This window comes from Lichenostomus cassidix, chromosome 1 (genome assembly GCF_008360975.1).
Source record: "Lichenostomus cassidix isolate B80296 chromosome 1, HeHo_3.0, whole genome shotgun sequence".
NCBI classification, from domain to species: Eukaryota; Metazoa; Chordata; class Aves; order Passeriformes; family Meliphagidae; genus Lichenostomus; species Lichenostomus cassidix.
The window spans coordinates 67,477,162-67,501,293 of record NC_139479.1 but is presented as its reverse complement, the minus strand read 5'-3'; the positions used below and the strand labels follow the sequence as shown (position 1 = coordinate 67,501,293).

The window sequence follows — 24,132 nt, the reverse complement described above, 5'->3', positions numbered from 1 at the left end:
TGAGTCTCTTCCACTGCCATGGCTTGTGCATCAAAATCATGCAGAGGAAAACTGGTACTAATAAATCCCATTTTCAGCAAAGTAAAGCTGTGATATTTTGGTTTTTCTTCTGCTAAACACTTTTCCTTTCACTGGCATAGCTTGGTTTTTGGAGGAATCCTCATACTCTATGGCTGTTCCAGAAGCTGCATTTAATTTTCTCTGGGATGAGTAGTTTTGCTCCAGTGCTTTAGTAAGGTACTATAGCACTTGTAACCTCAAACAGATTGTAATCACAGTCAGAGAACAGTAGCTTCAGCTTTGCCCATATGCGTGTTTATCGTACATATATTCATACATACATACATACATGCAGGTAGAGAGCAGATATGAAACACTTGAGTTCTTGTTCGGCAGGTGTCGATTAATGCTTGTATAGAATTTTTTCATGAGAAGCTTTTGACTTTTTTAAATATCCTTTTACATTAAGGAGTACATCCTTTACTAAATAACCCATGCTTTTGAGATGGCCTGGATAGTAAGTTCGCAAAACAGTCAGCTTTGTTCTTGGAAAACAAATAATTTGGATTGCCTTCCACAGAAGCAAAAAGCTTGTCTGTCTGTAGTTAAGTAATTGCATAAATTCCATCTTGCAGGTGGCAGCTTACAGAACGGGAAAATGTATTCAGATGATTTTCTATGGTCTAACTTCTAGACAATCAGAAGAGATCATGATGATGCTTTTTCATCTACTGTTTTTCTTTGCTTGCCTTTTATAAAGATACTGGTGTACACAGCACTTATTTAGACATTTCAGTGGTTCCGAGTGGTGATTTCAGCTGCTTTCTTCCCATATGTGCCATTTGTGTAAAGAAATATAAGTAGATGCTTTTATTTCATGAAAAGCTTCAGATGCTGTAAATTTGCTTGCATCACCCTTTCCTCTTCCTCCTTCCCCTGCTCTCTCCCCATTTTGTGTTGGTGAATCTGTAAGTCTTCACTCTTATCTGGCTAGATCACAGTCTTTGATGCTGATAAGGTGGCAAAATGAAGAAATATTATAAATGCTTGCATATAAGTACATGAAACTAATTTGTAGTGCTCACAGGCTGTCTCATCATGGAAGATCCCATCTCTTTGACTGACAGCATCAGTGCAGATTTTCTCTGGAATCATGTCAATCCATAGAATTTTATGATCTTTGAAAACTTGGAAGGAGAAAGAAACCCAACCAAAACAAAAATAGGCCTTTTATTAAATTATTATTAGAAGTATAAAGAAATTCTGTTTAAAATGTTTTCTCTGCTGTGTGCAACATAATCACTGGCTGTCATTATTTGAAGGGGTTATTATTACTCACAGTTTTGCCACACATTAAGTCATAGAATTTTTACCTTTTTGTGGCTCATTTAAACTGACCCACAGCTCAGTGAGGTGGTTGCAATGACTCTGGGGTCAGTCAGCCTTGAACCAGACTGTAAAAGAGGAATATAACAGAAGTGTTGCTTTTGTGTCTCAGGTGGATTAGTCTGTGAAAGCAAAGAGTTAACTCCTCAGGTTTTAATATCCTTTGCACTTCAAGGACATATAATTGTAAATGTTTGGAAGTGGTTTATTCTAGAAAGGGTATTACTGAAGAAAAGTTTGCTTCTACATATAAAATGTGATATTACATAATTGAATATATTTATACTATTTATTGTATTTTAATGCTGCAGTGTTTACATCCATTTTTCTAGTAGTTTGTTGGCACATATTTCTGCAGTTCAGTTGCTGAACTATGAAAATAATTACTAAGTTTTACTTTCTAATACTAGTATTACAAGCAAGTCGATATACTTATAAAATTTTAATGGAAATAATGGAACACTTGACAGAAATAAATAAGAATTAAAGGAATTGAATTGAATAGGAAATCTTAGATTACATGTCCAGGTTTTGAATGGATCCAAAAATGTTGTCTAGCTTTTCCAGTAGATTTTAGTCCTGCTCTCAAAAGACATAAAGATCAGATTGATGATAATACAGAACTTTAAAGTCTTTCTAAAATGTCTTTCCTTTTCTTATCCTCTGTTCTTGGCCATTTAGCAGAAGGAGAGGAGGACTAGCAATGGACACATTCTGCATTTGTCTGCTTGTGCCAGATGACAGGATGTTAATGTACAATGTGTGTTAACAACCTTCAGAGTACACAATACATTAAATAATGAAGTGATAAATACAAAATTGGAGGTTGCATTTAAGATGGTGCCTTGCTGTTTTTTTTCTGCTTTGGGTAGCTTTGTTTGTGAGAAATTGTACAGTTAATCAACCATATTTTTTGTTACTGGGGTACCTACAGGGCTTGAACTTTTACCATCTAGTAAGTTTCTTCTTGCAAGGTATTTTCTCTGTGCTCTGTGGTAAGTCAGCAGTCCAACTGAGAGTGCTTACATTGTAGTGGAAAATACAAAAGACTAGAGGAAATTCTGTTTTTAGCAAAGGTACCTCTAGCTCTAGAGATTGATACGTGTTTTGGGGAGTTATTTCCCTGAAAGAAATCTTGCAGTTGTCTGAATTAATAATGATGTTTGGGCATGAAAAGTTACTGTTTTGTTGTAGGAACATCTGATAGCTCCTAGACATATGTCATCCTTCTTTGTGCACATACACTCTGCACACAATGAAAAGATATTCTTCGCACAGAAAATTTATGGTTTCTGCCTATGTTGCACAAGTGACCTGGCCATGAGCTGCATGTGGAGTTAGAATTTTAGTATAAGTGGTCTACTCCTGGGAACATCTTTTTCAGAAATCTCTTGGGAGTGAATTGCAGGTGAATGAATTAATTCTGGAGGTGTCCACCTTTGCCAAGGCACTTTATTTTCTACTTGCCCTGTGGTCCCTTTGTTTATATGTTGTAGGCCAGTTAAATTTACTGCATTCTTCTCCTGCTACCCTTTCCCCAGTAAATCCGTAGAAGAGGATATTTATTTCCATGCTGAGACATCAGGTTGCTTAGCCAGATCAGTCTTCGCCACAGTTTACTTCTGAAGACTGCTTTATCAAATTAGATGTGCATAACAGATTTGCTAATCAGGTAGAAGAGTGTTGCTAAGATAAATTTGTACAGCCTGTGTGAGTGAAAAGCTTGATTAATGTTGGGTGAGGACTTGAGTTTTTTTTGGTGGTGTCTTCAGGGGTATGTTAGTCTGTTTTATGAATGGTTCTTCAGTAGTTTAAAAATAGTCTGAACAGTTCTTGTCTTATTGAAATGTATTAGCTGGAAAAATTCTTCCTGATGTATTTAACTTAAAAGATACCAAGTCATTTTTAATGTGCTTAATTACTGGAAAAGAAGGGGAGGCTGCACTTCTGAAATCACAGGGAATAAGAATAATGATATAGCGAGAGACTTTAGCATTCATTACATTTATTAGTTTGTTGAATAAATTACAAGTGTTGAAATTGTACTATGTGAGAGGGTTGGAGCTAGTTGATTTTCAGGGTTCATCTCCTACAAGAATGATCCATCCCCACATGCAGGAAGGCAAGTAAAGATGGCAGGAAGCCCACATCCACAAACAGGAGCTCCTGGCAAAACTCAAACATAAAAAGAAAGCACACAAGAGATGCAAATACCATCAGGTGACCCCAAGAGTAACATGGAGACACCGTCTGGGAGTGCAGGTATGCCCATTAGGAAAGCCAAAGCCCACCTGGAGTTGAATCTGGTGAGGGATTTAACTTGTGAAAGGTAAGGAAAAGGGCTTCTGCAGGTGTATCAGCAAGGGACTAGGGAAAATAAGAGCCTTCTTATGAATGGAGGACAGGGTTAAAAGAAGGACATGAAAGGGGGCAAAGAGCTCAGAGCCTTCTTTACCTTGATCAATATTATTCAGACTCACCTTCAGCAATCCCAGGCTCCTGAAACTCACAGGAAAGTCTGGAGCAAAGAAGAGTTAATCTCACTGGAGGAGGACTGGTTTAGGGAACATTTGAATAAACTGGACATACGGAAGTCCACAGGACCTGATGGCAGGCACACACAAGGGCTGGTAGAGTTTGCTGATTTCAATGCAAGGCTGCTCTTGATAATCTTTGACAGGTGGTGGTGACTGGGCTAGATTCCTCAAGACTGGAAGAATATAATCCTTGTCTTCAAAGAGGGCAAGGTTAAGTTGGTCAGTGTTACCTCAGTCCCAGGGAAGGTGATGGAGCAAATAATCCTGGGTATCCCTGCCAAACAAGGAAGGACAAGACAAACATGTGAGGGACAAGAGAGGGTGATTGGGGGAAGTCCCCATGTTTTTATGAACAGGCAGTCATGCTTAACCAACCTGAAAGATTTTTGTTATGACACGACTACCTTTATGAATGTGGGGAAAGAAGTGGATATTGTTTATCTCAACTTTAGCAAGAAGCTTGAGTTCAGTGCTGTCTCCTACAATGTCAAAACAAACTGATGGAAGTATGGGCTATGTATGTGGACAGTGAGGTGGATAGAAAACTGTCTGACTTGATGAGCTCACGGGCTCTGATGAGTGGCATGGTGGTTCCAGTAGTATTTAACCTTTCATTAATGACCTGGACAGTGGGATGTGCACCCTCAGCGAATTTGCAGAGGAGATACAAGGTGCAGGAGGAGTTGATGCACCAGCTGGTTGTGCTGCCATTCAGAGGGACTTTAGCAAGCTGGAGAAGCAGGCAGACAGGAAATTTGGGAAACTGAGTTCAGTGAAGGGAAATACAGTCTGGCCCCTGACAAGGAGGCCTTCCATGCAGCATTGCACATGGGGGGCACATTGGCTGGGAAACAGCTTTGCAGAGAAGGACTAGAGAGTCCTGATGTGCAGCAAACTGATCATAAACCAGCTGTGTGCCATTGTGGCAAAGATGGCCAGCAGGCCCTTGGGCTGCAGTTGAGTGTTGGCAGGAGGGTGTGAGAGGTGACCCCTTCTGTCTGCTCAGCGCTGGTGAGACACATCTGGGGTGCTGTGTCCAAGTTTGGGGGCTCCAGTACAAGAGAGACATGGACATACTAGAATAAGTCTAGCAAAGCACCATGGAGATTATTAATAGATTGGAACACCTGACAGATGAGGAGAGGGTGAAGAAGCTGGAGCTGTTTAGCCTGAAGAAAAGAAGGTTCAGGGAAGACATTACCAACGCAGGTAAATACATGATGGGGAGCAGTAAGGAAGACAGAGCCAGAGTCTGGTACTTAACAGAACATTAGGCAGTTTATGCAAACTGAAATACAAGAAAATCCATTTGAACATAAATACTTTTTTGGTTTTCTTTTTTCTTTTTCTTTTTTATTTTTTAATCTAAGAATGATTGAATACTGGAAGAGGCTGCTCTGAGAGTTTATGGAGTCTGTTCTAGGAAATACTCAAAACCTGATTAGACAAGGTCCTGAGGATCCAACTGTGGGTGGTTCAAATAAATGACCATTAGTGATCCTTTCCAACTTCAGCATTTCTGTTGTTCTGTAATACCACGTTGAAGTAGTTTAATTAATTCCCTGAAGAGCTTTATCTGTGCTTTCAAAGATGTAGTGTGAAATAGGTGATCTGATTATTGTTTGATTTGTTTCAAGGATCATGTATATTAATATTTTATAAAGATTAGGAGCAGTGTGGCATGGGTTATTGAATGCACTGTGGTGACAGAGGCAGCATCTCTTGTCAGGCACAGTTGTCTTAGGTTTCATGTGTCATTCCTCAGGTGCATATTAAAACCTGAAAATTATGCTTGTGAATAAGCTGAATTTATGAGGTGATACTTCTTCAGGTTAATACTTCTTAATTAATACATTTCCTGGAATAAGGATGTTTTGTGTTGATCTTGTAATTAGGATCTCATCAAGTAGAAGGTGTGGATCTGGTTTGTGTAGGGGAAGCTATTCCTGGTCTGAATCTGTAAATACTGTTGGGAGAAAAGGAGGAAAATGACTTTGAGATTATCTCAGTTGGTCAGAGCCTAGTGCTCATAATGTGGGTTCAGTCCCTGTCCTGGCCATTCACTTAAGAGTTGTGGGTCCTTTCCAACTTGGACTATTCTGTGATTCTAATTTATGGTCACCATGAGTCTACTGTGTTAGAATGCATTTTGGGATGTCTGGATCTAGTGGTGTGATTTGTGATTCAAGTTAATCAGGACCTAAAATATCATTGTGAACCTCAACTCCTGGACACTTGATGAAATTTGGTCTCCAGTTGGATGAGCATAGGGATGTAGGTATTCAGAGATGGGGCACCCAAGACCCGGGACAGTGTTGTCTCGCTGTCCTATATTGTAGGTTTCTAGTGTGTTAAAGGAATGATAATGGCTAGCAATTCACTTTGAAGTCATTTTTAAGCAATAAATAAATTTGCAGTGAGACAATCCACTTGAATCTGTTTTCCGCCCCTGTTTTTAAGAAAACCATCAATTTGACCATAATGAATAGCATCTTGAATTCCTTCCAAATTATAACAATTTTCTTTCATTTGCATCTCTTTAGTACGTTTAAGAAAACGATTTCTTACAAAGAATCTTATCAAGGCTTTCTTATGTTAAATGGAACTACTTTTACAAATGAGCAGGCCGAGACAAATTGATTGACTACATCAACAACAAAAAAAGCAACACCAGAACCCTTTTTACGATTATTTTTCTAATACAAAGCACAAGTGTATGCAAAGGGTGGAGTCACTATAAATAGCTTAAGATAATGCTACATCTCTGTAGATTAGCTCTGTGGGGTCCCTGTTCTTTTTGTAAACATTTATTTGGGGCTCATATATGAACAAGTTTGACTGTTGTTCAGACATGGCATTCAAAGCCTGTGATAGTCATCTTCACTTTTGATAGAAATTTCTGTCAGCCGCTGTCAGTTTCTGTGGTTCCAAGAGAATTTTGGTCCAGACTTTAACCTAAAAACAGTGGACTCCCATGTGGTAGGACATTAGGCTGTTATCAAGTGAGCTACTGGACTGAGCAGTTTTTGGGTTTGTTTTTTTTTTTTGGTTTTTTTTTTTTTTGTAAAGGGATTTATTCACCTTGAAGCCGAGATAAATTGGCTTCACATCAAAGAGTGATGTTTTTTCAGTGATGGTATGGGAATTGTCAGGCAGCAAATATATAAATTCTTTAAGAACAGACTCTCATGTTCACAAGGATTATTATGAATACAGTTTCATTAAATGTGAAAAATTACCTTAATGATAGGTCGGGGGGTTGGTTTCTTTTTTTCCCTGCAGAACTTTGTCAGTTGTGAAAGTGAGCTCCTGTTATATGAAAAAAAGTCTGTTTTTTCTTTCAGCTTCTGCTGTAAGTGTAGTTTCTGAAGGTGCAGAAGATGAGACTGAACTACCAGTGCTGCAGGTAATAAATTTTAATTGCTAGAGCAGGAACATTTTACAGACATTATAAAATAAGCTAGAATAAACCAGAGCAGAAAGCTTAATATCTGTGGCATTGATTATTTTGATCATTGACTTCAGTAGTACTAAATGTTGTATGATGTCTTTCTGTTCTGTGTCTTATAAGCTCTTAGTGCTATTGCTGTTGAGAAAAGTTTTTGAGTATATAATCTTTATTATTTCAAAACCAGGTTTTCCTTTCTTCTTGGTTTTGTCAAATACATAACACAGTGAGAGGGAAATGGCTGCCTCTCTGCCATATTAGCATTATTATATATTGCCACTCAAGTCACGGCTCAAGCAAAGCTTGCATATGAAATTTCGAATTAACAGATTAGGGGAACTAATGGTCAGAGCTAGCCCTATCTTTAAATAACATTATGGGTGTTAGGTGTGTATGCATGCATGTTCTTTGACAGACTTCTATCTACCATTTTTTATATGTGTATATATTTATAACAGATATTTGTGTATGTATAAAAGAAATTTAAGGGAGGAAAATAAAAGTACTGTAATGAATCAAGAGTTACAGTCTATAGCTGCCATTTAGATCTAGTGATCTCACATCAAATGCAATAGAAGTATAGTCAGAAGTATGTATTTCTAAATAATTTATGGTTTTGATGATGACTGCTATACCTACAGTAATTTTTCTAAATGAGAAATATCCCTATTGCAACTGATCCCTACACTGCTGATCTGCTGCAGTGTGTCTGGGAGACTCAATAATGTCATTCTGTTGTCATTACTAATAGGTTGCTGTTTGTTAAATTCCATTACTTTCTCAATCCAGCTGTTATCCTTCTTATATAGGATACAGTTTATGAAGGCTTTCCTGCTATTTTAGAGTTTCAAAACCTTCCCTCAGATGAAGTCAGAGGTACTTTCTAGAACTCTTCAGGCCAAAATATCTTTCCCCTCCCCCTTTTTTAATAACAACATTGACAGGGATATAACAGGCAATAATTGTTTTGTGTTTTAATAAAAGTGATTGTAAATATGGCTTGTTCTTCACACTGTGTACCACAAAACACACAGGTTTTTGTTTGCACAGAAAATCAATCTTCCTATGTTTTTTCTGATATAGGTTAGCTTAGAATGTTAACTTACTGTGCTATATAATGACATTGTTGTGTATATATATAAAATTAAATTAATCCTTTAAAAAGTCTTCTAAACTTTATTGACCCAGTCAGCAGGAAAAGGGTCATAAGAATAGATGCAATGCAGTCATTTTTGAAAAGGTTTTACAGATGGCTACCAAGGAAGTTGGAGCTTATTCATTTCAGTGTAAAAGTCAGAGGAAAGATCATTTGATGCAAGTAGAGCTAAAAGGAATACATTGATCTGATATTTATATAAAAGGGAGGGGGCTCAGTGTTTATAAATAGAAATTGTCTCAAGGGTAGGATACCTGAATATGAGCTTATTACCCAGGAGTGCCTTGTATGGCATTTCTATATGAAAGTCTTAAAACACTTGATCCTGCAACCTAGAACATCCTTATGCAATTAATAAAGATGAGTTTGATTTTTCATGTAGACAAACCAAAGCACTGGGGTGCTGTCACCTGGGATGAATTGTGCAACAAATGAAGGCTCTGTTTTCCTTCCTACAATTTTGTAGGAAGAGCAGAGCTTTTTCTCTAGTCCTGTCTCTCTTAAACCACACCTTTCCACCCAAACTCTGTTACTTAGAAGAAATTGAATATGCTTCTAAGATATTTTATGTGTGTCTTGGTTTCTTGGTTAGCAATGCACATGCACTGTCACTGTTGTCTCTTCCTCAGCACTCTGGTAAAATTCCATCACAAATGTTTGTGTTATCTGAGTAAATTACAGTGAAGTCATCTTATGTGTCATACAACGACCTTTTGATATTTGTCTTGATATAAATTGCTTTTGAGTCTTCCTTTAAGAATTGTGTTTCAGTAGAAGCTTGAGAGTAAATCAAATGAATAAGAGTGTTTTGGGTTTTTTTCACACTGAACAGGTGTGTTTATACTGTAGAGCTCCATATTCCAAATGTAGCACTCAGGAGATACATAATAAAAAAGTCATTGTTAGTAATAATTTAAAGAGATCTGGTATAAATTCAGTTGTGGAAAAGCATTCTCTCTTTTTTTTTCCCTACTCTTACTGTGTTTTCTAAGTAATAGTGTGCAAGCATGTAAGATATCTGTTGTGGTTCTTATTGTTGAATAACTTCTTACTTTATTTTTCATACTAGTTTCTGAGTTAAAGCTTCTATGTATACATTTATAATCTGATGAGTGCTTTGGCTCCCAGTGTTTTTCTGTAGAAATATTTGAGGGTTTGTGTGTATTCTTATTTGGGTTTTTTTCTTTCCTTCTTCTAGAAGTCTGAAAAAAGTAGAACACTTAGTAAAATAGGCAGAGGTAAGTAATGTATAGTGCTGTTTCACAAATACTTTGGTGGTGTTTCTTTTCTATTCTTGGTTTATGTAGTCTCATCAAACAGAAAATTCTAAATCTTTGATTGTACTTGCAGTTCTTGTAGTTAAATTTTTTGTGAACATGTGCACTTGCACTATCAAACTGATGAATTGCTTTTTGTAGTGCACTATAGTTTAAAATAAAATTTTATGGTACTTAGTAGCTGTTCTTGTAACAATTTAAGATGAAATTGAATTTTACCGTTCTGCTAGGCTCTGATTGTAGTTGTAATAACTAGGGTTATTATAAATTGCTTGTAACAAATTATAATAGCTTTGTAATATCTATAAGCAAGTATTTAAGAAGAATGTCAATCATATTAATGTTAAAATAGTAGTAAAATAATCTTTTGCTGCTGGACACATGATAAATAATGAGAATAAAAATTCTGCAATTTTCTGCCTTTTCTGAAGACAAGTATGATGTCCTTCTGGCAAAATGTTGACAGACTTGACTTGCATTCTCTGCACTGTAACCTTGGAATTCTCACTCTGCTAAACCGTCAGGACTTGGCTCTGCTTGTTCTGAAAGGACCCAGCTTAATTATGTCTGTCTTCTGGCATTTCCTGATATAATACTTGTCAATGCTGTTAGAGTATGAGGAGCACTGGAGAAAGTGAAGGTTTTGTGGTATCTCTATGTTCTCTTTCCTATTACTACTGTTAAATAAAATATGCTGGACTAGATGGACTGCTGATCTGGTGCAATACATCATTTTTAGTGTTCTTTGTCTTTTTTTCTTTTTTAAATGAAATTCTGTGTCTCCCTAAGAAATTCTTTTGGTTTTGGGGGTTCTTTTAGGTCTTTCAACCCATTTCTGTAGGTTAAATGGAAGGGCGTGAAACAGAATGTAGTTCATTGATGGTTCTTAGTTCCTCTGATATTTCATTCTTCTCTTTTGAACTGTTATATACAGATCAGTAGCACTTCTGGATATTAATCTTTCAAAAGACTCAGTTCTTTCCCTTGCTTCATTGAGTGTTTCTCATCTTGAGAAACAATTTAGGTGTTTAATAACTATTTTCTGTTGACATTTTCATACACTGAATATGTATTTTTATTAACTACTTTAAACTCCCTACAGCGAAGGAAACTGTTTCCATTTGATTTAATCATGCTAGTAGGTGTTACCTTACTCCTAGAAAGAATTCTATTGTGGAATATCATAGGTGTTGTTAAATGTACCATAAGTGAAACTAAGTATAATTCAGATGGTTCCATATCTGTAAATATACTGGTACTAAAACAGCAATTATATAAAAACAATGTTGTGCTTGCTTTTTATCTCTGTGGATATTTTTGGTGTTGTGCATGCATGTAGATTTAGCCCTTTGACTCTCATTAGCATCAACGAAGTGTAGTTTCTGTTTTTGCACTGATTTTAATTTTTGCACAGGAAATCTATCAAAGATCTTGCTAGGTAGCAATTAGTTGCTATTTAGAAGTTTTTATTATGCATAGTATTTTTAAGCAGTTTATTTGGTGGTTCAGAGCAGAAATACTGTTGATTCCTACATTGTGTGGGAAAAATGTGAAATGAATACTGATATCTAAACCAATGTTTATTCCATCTCCACAATATATCACCAGAAACCTCACACAATTTGACAATGTCTTGATGAATAAGCTAATAAACTGAGGGAAAATAATATTGAGGAAAAAGCAGAAAAATATCCAGCTGCAGCTTTGAGCTGTCATAGGTCTAAATTAACAAATAACTGTTCAGAGGAACAAAGCAGTGCAATCTATCCTCAGGTCTTGGACATAGCAATCTTTGCATAATCTTAATGAAGATATTTGTGGTTAATGCTCTTTTAGTACCCAACATTTTTCTTGTGATCCTTCTTCATGGGCTCAGTTTTACTCTTTTTCCTTGGGATTACTTCTTTCCTTCCTTCAGTTTTTCTCCACCTCTGTTCCACTGTTCCTCACTCATTTTGCTCTATTTGCCAAGTTAGCATATAATTTTTTTTGGTGTGAACTTTGTTCCTTCTCCACAATTTTCAACATTCTGTACAGATCTCAGAGGCATTAATTTCTTTCCTTGTGGTACTCTCTTAAGGTGTTATAGTCTGAGTTTCATGGGACACTTTCTATGTAGTATCTGTTAAATTCAGCCTTTTTTGGCCAAACAAACAGAAGCTGCCGTATCATATGTTACTCCTCATCTTACACATTGATTGATACTTAGTTAATGGTCTTGAGTGGGTTATGCAACATAGATCACACTTGTTAAGAATTCTGGAAAAGGCATCTGTCCTCTTCCTTTTATCTTCTCATCCTCTGTCATCTGCTGTGCTCTGCTTCTGAATGGGATCAAATCAGCCTGTTTTTCTAAGATTTCTAAATATTGAGGGATTATGCTATCTACTCTCATCAAGAAAATTTGTCGTTCTGCTTCATCATCTACTTGTATTTTATGGTAGGCACTTTTACAATGCATAAACATTTGCAAAGCTACTTCATTATTTTCTTTTAGATTTCTCACAGTCTTCCCTCCTATTTAAAGTTCTTAATTATGACTCCTTTAAACACTGTGAAGACAGTGTGAGTTGTTGATGCTGTTGTATTAGATAGGAGTATCAACTCAGTGTTCTTATGTGTGTGTCTCTCCATCTGATGTTTGTTTCTGGGTAGGGTTTTAAACTCATTATTGGGGAAGCATCTTTTCTGTTTCATGTTCATGCATTGCCTAGTGGGGGGAGATGCTGGTCTGTGACTAACACCTTTTAACTCTGGTGAGAAGGAGTGCTGGTGTATTGGAGAAGATGCAACCTCATGAGTGTGGCTACTGTTAACTGCTGCACATCTTCCAGTCATGCCATGCTTTTTATAAACAAATCTTGAAAAGGGCTGGTTTGGACTTTTGTGTATGTGTGTTAAATTATACCTTTTTACTATTTCACAAAATGTTTGTATAATTAAAGGAATAGCTTACCGTGTAATAGATTCCCTCACACACCTGGGTTCTCACTAGCTTTGGGGCAAGTCAGAAAATAACTTCTTTTGTCTTTAAATGTTCCTATTTTCTTATTTACAGAATTAAAAGAAATTGTATTTGTCATCCAGAGTCAAAGTAATTCTTTTCATTCCAAGAGAGCAGAAGATCTAAGAAGAGATATTTTGAAACAGGCTGTAGATCTTGGAAAGGTATGCTGAGATAAAGTGCACCTTGTTATGTATGCTGTTACCACATTTTACTAAAAATACTGGGGTTTGTTGTGCCTTTTTTCAAATCTATTCTATTTCTTTTGTTAGTTGTTTTCTGTATGCTTATGAGAAAACTTTTTCAGTGGTTATTTACTGATTGTATGCTGTGATTTATCACAACTTTTAATTTCAACTATCAACCTTTTTGTGTAACAGCTGTTGCTGATAGGATGGCATTTGATGCAAAAGTGATAAGAAAGACTTGGAAGAAGGCAGTTTTCCAATACGACTGTAGTGTGTTTACAAAAAAAAAAGAAAAAAGATGCATTCCTTATGAAGTGAAAAACAAAACAATTTAAATATTAGTTAGAATAATTTTAGGTGAGTATTTTAATAGAGCTAATGAATGTGCTGTAATGTAGATTTTGTCAAAATTTCATTGTGCAATTGTGACATCATGGCCTTAGAGCAGAAATGTGTGTGGCCATTAATATCCTAAGGCAGGATTCTCCCCTTCCTGCAGCAGCAGTCCTCCACACCTCTCTTGCCCCTGTCCCTCCATGATGCAGTACCTTCCCTACCTCTTCCTTATTCCTCTGCCTCCCCTCTGCAGACTGAGCACCCTGCCCTTGACCTGCTGGTGGGTCATGCTGAGTGTTGTACTTAACATTCTAATATAAAATTTGGTTTGTAAAGCTTAAGCCTAGACAGAAGAGGTTCTTAAGAAACTTACATTGAAAGTTTAATATGCGTAAACAATGCTTTATTTTCTTTGTCTTTTAAAAAATTAAGAAAAATTTAAGAGTGGCATACATCCCCTGATGTGAAATAGCTTGCTGTGGGGTTATTTGACCTATTTTTCATTTCCATGTTCTTTGTTGTAAAGTAAAAAGAAGTTTGATGTAAATTGTCTTATGTATATTAGTCTTGTAGTGCCTAAATCAGATTGCTGGACGTTTTAGGCTTCATTTATCCACACTTATCAAACCTGTTGTAATTAAATCCATTCTAAATGCAATTTTTAATCCCTTAATGAAATCAGTCATGTGAACAGCCTTTGTTCTGCGGAGTTCTGCTCTTTCAGAGTCCTCTTCAGAATTGAGACAAATGTTCAGATACAATGTGTGCAGAGAGGATTATGGTGTCAGTTGTTAAACTCAAGGATTTTGGTTGAGCCCTGTAATTGATGTTGCAGAATATGAGTAATGAGAAGTTCTGTAAGTAGAAGTACAAATGGTTTCAGTGAGGTGGGAATATAGGCATGTTTTGTGGGAGAGAGGTGAAATGTTCTGTAATCAGAGCTGTGCCTGAAACTGACCTGGCTTCTAAAAAACTTTATTTCCTAATTAAAGAGATTCCTTTATGGGAATGCTGAAATAGTGATGCTTTTCCAATATTAGCAGTTACCTCTTGAACAGCAGTCATTGTGTCTTAAGAGAAGCAGTGGTGGAAATCCCACCAAAAAAATCTCATTTGAAATTTGGGAAAAGGGGAAAGCCATCAGTGTATAGGAAAAAAGAAATAGGCATAGTCAGCAGGTACTTGGTATGTCTTGATTGTTTTGGTCAACTCAAAATGACAGTGAGGTGTGACCCAATAGTGCTGATTATGGAGGTGGGACAGATCATCTCTGCAATTCTGCATATCAGCATTTGAAGTTAGCATTTTTCATTGCAAGGAATACATATGAATTTATTAGTTTCAAGCAAAAACAATGTTAAATCCTTGTGTTTTCGAGGACAACTGCTGTATGGAAACAAAGGACTGAATCATCAGGTTCGTTCACTCATCTGTTGTTACAGCCCCAAGCAATAGATATTTAGTCCATAAGGTTTCATTAGTTGTTTCCTGCTGGTTCAAAATGCAAAATGGAAGCCAACTGCTACTTTTGTGTTACTTCATTAAACTAGCATATATGTCTCACTTCAAAACAGATTAAATTACTGACATTAATCATTACAAGTGATTTTTCCATTTATTTTCTTTTACCGTGTACTTAAGACATTTTTTTAGATGTGAAACCAATCTCTACTTCTGGTCACCAGTAGATGTCAGTATGTTGTTCTTGCTTAAAAGCATTTTCTGTGGTGATTTACTGAATATTAACCAAAACTCTTAAAAATTGGCAAAAATTCCTTACAGTTTCTACCAATTTTCTTAATTTTCTGAGATTTCTGAACATTTAACCTCTGTAAACTAGACCTTCGTAAGAAGCAACAAGTAAGAATAAGGAACCTGTTGGGAGAGTAAAATGGTAATATTTGGGACTATGCCCTTTCTGTCTTAAAAAATTCAAAGTCAGGATTACTTTTTGGCTATCACATTTAAAATGAGAAAACAGGTAAAATAAAGATTTTGAAAAATTACTGGTTTAGATGTAGTTAGTGCTTTTTAATGGCCTGTGATTGTGACACTGTTTAGAAGACAAAAGTCTGTGTATTTCCCTACAAAAATGGATCTAGTAGAGTAGAAGGTTTTTTTTGCTTTTGTTGTCCTTGAGGTTTCTTACGTTGAACACCCTCAGCCAATTCAAAAAACTGTAGGTTTTCCTGAAAAGTCTAGAGATTAAATGGGGTCCTATGTGTATTAACCAGAGGAACTATAGCAAATTATCACTGTTAACTATGGAGTTAAATAAAAAAACAAAGCCCCAAAATAAAAAACCAAAACACTGAAACAAAACACCAAACCAAGAATTTGAAAATATTTTAAAGCTGATACCATGGAGTATTGGAAAGTGAAAATCACATTCTTCCATGTGAGTAATAGGTGATGTGAAGTATGAGTTCTGTTTCATGGAAGCATTGTAATTCTATTTTTACAGTATTTTTACTACTAAGCTTGGTTTGTTTTGAGCAAAGTCCTATATAAATAGCCTCTTCTAAAAATACAGTTCTGAAATGCTTCTAAACTCTGTTCTGTTGAAGGGTGAGGTGCATTCAAAATAAAGCCTTTTGAAAGCGTTCCAGAAGTGTACAAAAACCACTGCTTGGTTTTGAAAATGTATTTCAGTGTTGTCTTAAATCCCTTCAAGGTCAACTTGCAGGGCTTTACACATTTGAGTGACTTTTGTTTTATCTTTGCTTTCCTCCAGCTGTTTTCCTGGCTTTTTGTTTTAATTGTTTGAACTCTGACTTTGTAGTATGCCCTTGCTTCTCATTCTGCAAAGGTTCTGGCATCCTTTTGACAATTGCTAGGCTTTATTATCAGCAGAATTGATGTCTAGCTCATTAACTGTTGAAACTGTAAAAGTTACCTACAGTGTAGTGCTGGAAGGTGAGCAGGATCATTTGCCTCTAATGGATGCTCAGCAGATTTGAAGGAATTTGTTGAAGTCAGATAATTCTGCACTAATGAGATCTTTTAAATGTTTTAGTAGTGATGAATGGGCTCCCCTCAGCCCTGCCTTACACATCATATACCATTTTTATATAGCTGCTTTTACCAGTCAAATATGTGGTAACTGACTTGGCTTTTTTTATGCAGAAAATAGGACCTGTCACCTCACAGAGGTGTCTTGTCATGTCAGGGCAAAATATATACAAGAAATTCAGAAGTTTTAAGTGCTTTAGGCTGTCTCTCTCAGCCTGTTCTGCAGCAATCTCTGCCTACTTAATAGGATTTAAACAAAACAGTTTTACTAAGGTATTTCTTTTCTTAGTAAAGAATAAGAGATTGCTATAAAGCTTCCTCCTCTTCACTGCTGTTGGCTATATTAAAATTGCTCAGTCATCTTCGAATAGCATGCTCAGGTATACATGAGACTAGAATTACTAAATGATCAGATTAAAATCAGTACCTGCTGATGGTTGTTTAGTTTTTTAAGTTCTCCTGAGCATCTATACTAGTACTTGAGATAGATGTACCAAATTTCTTGCGTTGTGGAAGCTCTGCTCTGCTCTTCCTCCCCTTCATCCCTGGTTTAAAAAGGTACAGTAGGTTTGCTTGGTCAGAGCCTGTTGTGTGGAAGGAACCTGCTGCCCCATGTATCACACTGTTTGCTCAGGAGACAGCTGCCTCAAACTCACTGTCACTGAAAGATGCTTCAGGCTTATTTGTCTGTGAATGTAAAAATCTACTTCTGTTGCTGACCTTGGTGATATTAAAAGAATCAAATCCATAAATTGTTTAATTTCATTGCTTGAATCACAGAATCATTAAGGTTGGAAAAGATCTCCGAGATCATCAAATTGAACTTTTGATTGAATACCACCATGCCCAGTAAACCATATTGCAAAGCATCACATCTGCTTGGTTTCTTGAACACTTCCATGGATGGTGACTCCACCACTTCCCTGGGGAGCTTGTTCCAATCCTCAACCACTCTTTCAGTGAAGAAATCTTTCCTGATATCCAACCTGAAATGTTTTTATGTGCTGATTTGGATTGGGAATGATTTTGCTTTTAAATAAAAACTCACACACAATCAGCTGCAATACTAAAATCCTATCTTAAACACATTCTAAACAAAGAATCTTACATCAGTTGGCAACATAATTATAGTGGGTCACCATTAGTACTTGCTTTCATGAATAACAGCTATGTGCTGTATACTACGTCTGTCTTTCGTATGATTGCGTTCATTTAGAGTTCTTGTAAACTGTGAGCTGTGGAGAAAGTATTCCTCACTACTTTTTATTCATACAAGTGAAAAGCAAGTCAGTGGCACTTTACTGCAATGTATTGTTGTCATTCTAGGCTATTGTCCTATTATACACATCTATGGTAACATTTGTTATAATAAGCACTCAAAACTTCTCCAGATTTTTTCCACATCTTTTTATTTGTCTTGTTACAAAATAAGATTTAATTTGTGATATTGGTGATCAGTAACTCTCACAAGAACAGAGCAAGGAAGATATGGGATATCTAAGGGGAAGATGGAGGATCCTAGGGGAGGAAAAAGAAAACTAAATGCAAACTAAATTGGTGATTTTTTTCCTCCAAAACTACACTTAATTAGCAAGTTCAAAGCCTGAGTTTTCAAAATTCAGACTGCTGCTCAAACTAAATATTAGAGTGGCTTAAAATACAAGTAATTATTATTTTATTAAATCCCAGTCTTTTTTGGTAGGTATTAAGCTTTATAATTATGATAATCAATTTGAAATATGTCAATATCTCTGAATATTGCTCATGTCTCAGTAAATAGAAGAATGAAATTAGCTAGGTTTTTATATTGTTTAGTTTGAAAGGTCAAATTTGAAAGGTAGAGTTGTCAACTCTCTATCAGCAAACACCAATTTGATATTCCAGTCCTTATTTTAGTCTTTGAAACATGTAGCCCAGTGAAGATTAAATTACAACTATTCCATGGCTTTTTACTAATTGAGTGGGAGGTGTGGGGCACATTATTAATTTGTTGGTGAACATATATTTGGGGAGGGGGGAAATATTTATTAATCTATTTATTTATTTTCATTTTAGTAATTTATTGGGTTTTCTCATGTTCTGGTCATCTGAATTATCATCTATTCAAGGTTGGAGGCAATTGTCAACACATTTTTTCCTCCTGATAATGGAAACCATAGGTACATTTATAAATTTTTGTATGACAGTTCACTGCAGGTCACTTGTTTGAACCAGTAATTGAGGAAAATATTGCAGTGTCACATCAATGTAACGCAAATCAAAATAAGTCTGATTATTACTAGGCACAGGTGAATTATTTATGGATCACAAAAACATTTCTGGACATTCTACTTATTTTCCAACTGGGGGAAGTTTAGGCAGCATGTTAGGAATTGGCCATGTTGTAATACACTTGCTGAAATTTACTCCCACTGTTGTTGAAAATAAGTAAAACACAAAATCAGTGATTGCCAGCATCTTTCCTCCATGAAGAATTTAAAACAATGATAATTACAGGGTGTTGAGACAGGATATATTGTAGTAGAAAGCTTTTTCTTTTTTTTAATCTTACTTTTTGGGGATTTTTTGTTGTTGCTTCTATTCTGAAGTTACAGTTAGGAACACTTCAAATTACTTTAAATTCTAGTTGTTTTTTCCATACTTAGGTAAGTGCTTCTATCTTTTCTTTAATGTAAGATCATTTGATGACAGACTTGCACACAGTACTTGCTCTTGATTTGTGAAAGCAGGGTAATGCTGTGGCTTTTCACTGAACTCTCTAAAATTACACATAATATATTATGAAAACTCAGTTCTTTTTTAGAATAATAACCATGCATCTGAGAGTAGAACAGAAGTAGAAATTCTCTCTAATGGAAAATAGTACATTATACTTTATTACTTTAGGCTTCCTGAGGAGCAAAAGATTATTGGAAACTATGTTTTATTAGCAGCATGGGTTTTGTTATTATGGGGTTTTTTTTAAACTTTATTGTGGCCTTTCAGTATGTAAAGGAGGCTTATTAAGAAAGATGGGAACAGACTTTTTAGTAGGGCCTGCAATGGTAAGGAAAAGGTAAAGTCTTTAAACAAAAAGAGAGTAGATTCAGACTCTACATAAGAAAGATATTTTTATGGCGAGGTTGGTGAAACACTGACAGTTTGCCCAGGGAGGTGCTTGATGTCCCATTCCTGGAAACATTCAAGGTCATTTTGGTCAGGACTCTGAGCAATGTGATGCTGTTGAAGTTGTCCCTGCTCATTGGAAGGGGTTGCACTAGATGGGCTTTTAAGGTCCCTTCCAACTCAAACTAGTCTATGATTCTATGGATGCAGTCTAAAGGGAGAAATAGAGCCAGGATTTAAAAGGACAGGACAACTTTGGAGAAGCTCCTCAATAACAGATGTGTTTAACAGAATCACAATTCTTTTGTTACAGTTGTATTGTAAAATAGAACTTTAAAACATCCGTGGGTTTTATTTGAATAGTATTATTGAAATAATATTTCGTCCTGTATTCTTGGACACGAGACTGTGATAAAATTGATATTTACGTCTTTAAAACGTGAAAAGTATTTGAAATGCGTATTGTAATTTTCAATATTTAAGCAAATGGTTAGAATATAGGGAGTACATAGTGTTTGGCATAATGTTTGAAGCTGGCGATTCCCAGCAAATTGTCTGACCCACTGAGCTTAGAGATGGGAGATTTGCTATTATTTTCTTTTACAGTTGCTATTGCTATTACTTTCTTTTAAAAATCCTTCAGGATGTCTACAGAGTTGGCATGTTTGTGAAAATAAAGCTGTAGGGAGACTTCAGTATGTATTCCACAGCTCTACTTTGTCAAAGTAGTCGTAACTGATGACTGAAAGAACTTGGCTTATTTAACCTCCCAGTGGAAGGCTGAGAAGGTAGACTAGCTCTGAATGTGTTTTAGGATTGATTTCTGAAAAGCAGGTAAGAGAGTAGGGAAGATGTTGTTAAGTGTTTGTAGGGTATGTAGAGATAGGAAAACATTTCTAATTCTGGAGCAGTGCAGTTCAGCAGCAGTGCTAAGGGTTTCAGATCCCTACTCCTGCCCCCTGGCTCTGGGCTTCCTGAGGCAGTTTAATAAGCTTACAAAGCACAGGGATATGTGCAAGACACCTGCAGATAGCAGCAAACTGGACTCATTAGGAGCAAACTCCTATACACTACTTTATTTTTCTCTAAGGTATTACAAGATTGCTTTTTCCTCTGCTCAGGTGACTCAGTTATATAAAAATGAACACATTACTGTCATGTTTTGCATTTCACCACAGTTCTGTGTCTGTTTCTATGTCGTACTTGCAATATCCTGTCACACAGGACATGTAATTAATAGTGCTGAGCAAGCTGTAGTTTGAATTATGTTCTAATAAAGCATGTTCTCACAAAACAATACACTTTGGACAAGGTTTGGTTATGCTTAGATGAAATTCAGTGAACTACTTTGTAGGAAATCAAAGCAAACGCAGGTCTGCTAGTGGATCATAGAGGATGTGACCTAGCTGTAGCCTGGAAATCCTGTTTAGGTTTGGGGTGATCTCTGCCATCCTGGGTGCTTACAGAAGCTCATTTTGGCCTTGTAGTCTATGAAACTAGCATTTTTCTTTGTTTTTACACTGTATAGTTTTGTTCTCTATAAATTGCACATATCTCATACAGGATTTGATAGATTAATATGAAACTGCATGTAGTGCAGAAATACAGATACTTGTTTCAGGTTAGCAATTCCCTTAATTAGTTCTTAATTATTTTATTCTGAATTACCCTTTCTTGATTGGATATGCCGTTCCTCCAAGTTTTCACACATTGATGAAGAGAACTTTCAATATTTAGCTTCAAGAATCAGAGCTGGATTTCAGTTCTCTCAGTGATTTGCTGTGAAATTGATTGTGTTACCATCATCTTCGTAGTTCAACTTGCATTAAAAATACTAAATGATTTTAAGGTACAAATGGGGCTCTGTGAGACTGTGCCTAGAGTGGGTTTGACAATGTGGATCTAACCCCTTTATTCACACTTAGTTTTTTGTTTGTGTAGAGTTTGCAATCTTAATCTGTGGCTGATCTTACTGTGCTGATAGAGTAGGTAGTATTTGGAGTAAAAATGTCTTACACAGTATTTCTGACCACAAGCAATCCCATTTTTTGGTTTTGCTCTATAAAGTCATCTCCATTGTGAAAGTGGGAAGGGTAGAGTTTCTCAGTCTTCAAAAGTGATTAAATAAAATAATGTAATACTTCACTTGTTGTAAAATTAATACTTGTAATAATTGTAATAATTTAAAATACTTGTCTCATACATAAAAATGTTGATGTGTCTGAAAGCACATGTGCTTTGTAACTGTGGAAACAATAGTTTCTTGAAAGAATAACCAGTGAATGCAGTACAGGCCACAGATGCATTTGTAGGAGAGTTTTATGAGATACAGAGACACAGTGTGTAAGCTACATATCATTACCTTGACTGCACTTGCCCTTCCACTCCTCAAAGCTGACACCAGGTACATTTTGCCTTTTTTTTTCTTGTCCTTGTACTGAAGGTGGAGCAAATAAAACGAATAGGACAGCCCAGTTCCTCTAGGTTCAGAGTGAACATACATAAAATGAGAAAGGAAAAGCAACAGAAATCCTCCTTTGTTTTTGAAAGAGGCTGTTTTACCTACACAGTATGTTTTAAGCATCTCCTTTATTAAATTAGAATTGATGCATGTTTAGAAGTGAGTGGAAAGAAAGGCTCATGCAGCACATGTATTTTCATGTTTTAGAGGAAGTTGGGTAGAGAAAGAGCAGGTTTATGAGAATGTCAGAGAGAAGATACCTTGTAAAAGTATTGGATTAGCTCAAGAGTTTTTTCTTTATTATCACTGCTTTGCTCTGCACAAAGGGAATAGCTGAGGTTTTTTATTAAAGAGGAGATACCCAAGCATATGATACAGCTACTTAGATTCTGTAATTTACTTGCATGGGCAAATGCTGTTTTTATCTAAAATTAATCCAGTTTCAGCCTTCATTGTGATAGGGGCACAGAGGATATTATTGTTATTAACTACTTTTTTCTTTGTCTGGAACCTATTGTACGTGAAATACCTGGCTGCTTACAAATACTAGCATAATTTCAGGTTTTGTATGCTTGTGAAAATAAATGCTCGTGTAAAGACAGAGGTCTGCCCTTTTATCTTCCTATGTGCAGTTCCATAAATAAACAAAATTTTATGGTATCACCATAAAATGGTATTACCATAAAATTATATAAAAAATTTAAAAAGTTATAATATACTAGAATAAAATTTACCAAAGTCACATTTTAGTGAAGTAAAAGATGTTGATTATACTTTGAGTAAGATTTGCCACTTCCATAAAAAAGCTCTGAACGTTTGGTTTTTTAGTAAATTGAAAGTAAGCAGAAATGTATTTGATAGGTTGGCTTGAACTGGAACCCAAAATCAGAAATGCAGATATTTGAGATACGGGTGAACATCCTCTTCCAAATTAGAGTTCTGGTATTGTTTCTTTTCAATTTGTGTCATTCCAAATAGGATAAATATTTTTAAAAACAGTACATCCTTACTTTTGTATAAGGTTAATGCACTCCTGAGAGACACAATTATTCCTTAGAGCAGTGGAGATGTTTTCCTTGGAGTATGAAATTTGGAGGTTTTATGTGTTTATAGGTGTTACGCTTAATTACCATTAAAAAGGATTTGAAATAAACTTGGCAGAGTCAGCAAATAGTGTAAATTGACTTAAAGCTTTTCTTAGAAAAGAAATTATTTTGGTGTTTACATGTGAATTTTATGTTAATGGCATCATTCTTGAAAAGCATTCATCAAGCAGGAATGTTTGGCATATGCAGCCGGTAAGCGGGAAAGGATTAGGGCCTGGAGAGACAGGTGCATCCCTACAGCTCATGGTGCTCTCTCTCATTGTGGGAACACAGATCACCAAACACAGACACAAAGCCTCCTGCCCAGGAGCTGGAAATGGAGTTTAAGCAGAAGACAGGACAGACTGCAGTGATCAGTGTAGGGCATGGCCAGACAAGTGTCCTGACCAGCGATTTGTTACAAGTGACGGACTCCCTTTTTTCCCTGTATTTGCCAATGGTTTTTCCTCCTTGTCCTGGTTTCAGCTAGGATAGGGAAGGGGTTGAGTGAGCAGCTCTATGGTCCTTAATTTCCATCTGGGCTTAAACCACTCCTCAACCCACCATGGTCCCACTTTTCCTGACCTTTTGCTCTTTCCTAAGCATCTCATGTGAAGTTTTGTGCCAACCCAAAGTGCTCTTCCCCTGAATCCTGTGATGAGTCCCATTCTCCTGTGGGCAGTAAGCCCCTGTCAGTCTATGAGGTGAGCAGGGAGCCTCTCCCTTCTCTTCAGCTGGTGTCCCATCCTGACAGAATTGTGTTGCTGTGGAGGATTGGACTCATTAATGAAGTAGTATACTGTGTGTGCATTAAAGAATATATCTGTATGCAGCTTTTCACATGTATTGCAAATCGTGCAGTTTGCTTTATCAGAAGGCCATGTTTAAATGGTGTTTTCTTGGAAACTACCCCAGTATGACAGCTTATCTGCTAGACATTGGGATCTGGCACATCAAAGGGGTGTCAGGTAACAAAAGAGCAAAGGAATTTATGAGAAATACTTTCCTTTGTAGGAAAGCTTCTTTGATGTTTCAGGAAGAAAAAAATCCTAACCCCATTTTGATTTTTTGTGTAAATCCATGGGTTTTTGTCGTGATGTTAGTGTGACAGGGCAAAGCTGAGCTCAAAGTAAAGAG

General features: G+C 36.4%; 1 protein-coding gene across 3 annotated transcripts in view; it reads left to right on the top strand.

The window, feature by feature from the left end:
• Positions 1-24,132, top strand: part of B3GLCT (beta 3-glucosyltransferase) — a 48,647-nt gene that overhangs the window by 979 nt on the left and 23,536 nt on the right. Inside the window, exons 1-4 of one of the 3 annotated variants that reach the window (XM_085061969.1) lie at positions 1,808-3,648; positions 7,268-7,329; positions 9,726-9,765; positions 12,863-12,972. In XM_085061969.1, the coding sequence (XP_084918095.1) occupies positions 3,591-3,648; positions 7,268-7,329; positions 9,726-9,765; positions 12,863-12,972 (270 nt within the window). In that variant the 5' untranslated portion in view covers positions 1,808-3,590. Of the gene's footprint in view, positions 1-1,807; positions 3,649-7,267; positions 7,330-9,725; positions 9,766-12,862; positions 12,973-24,132 lie in introns of those variants that run through there. The other 2 variants (XM_085061960.1, XM_085061978.1) reach the window with 2 other exon arrangements.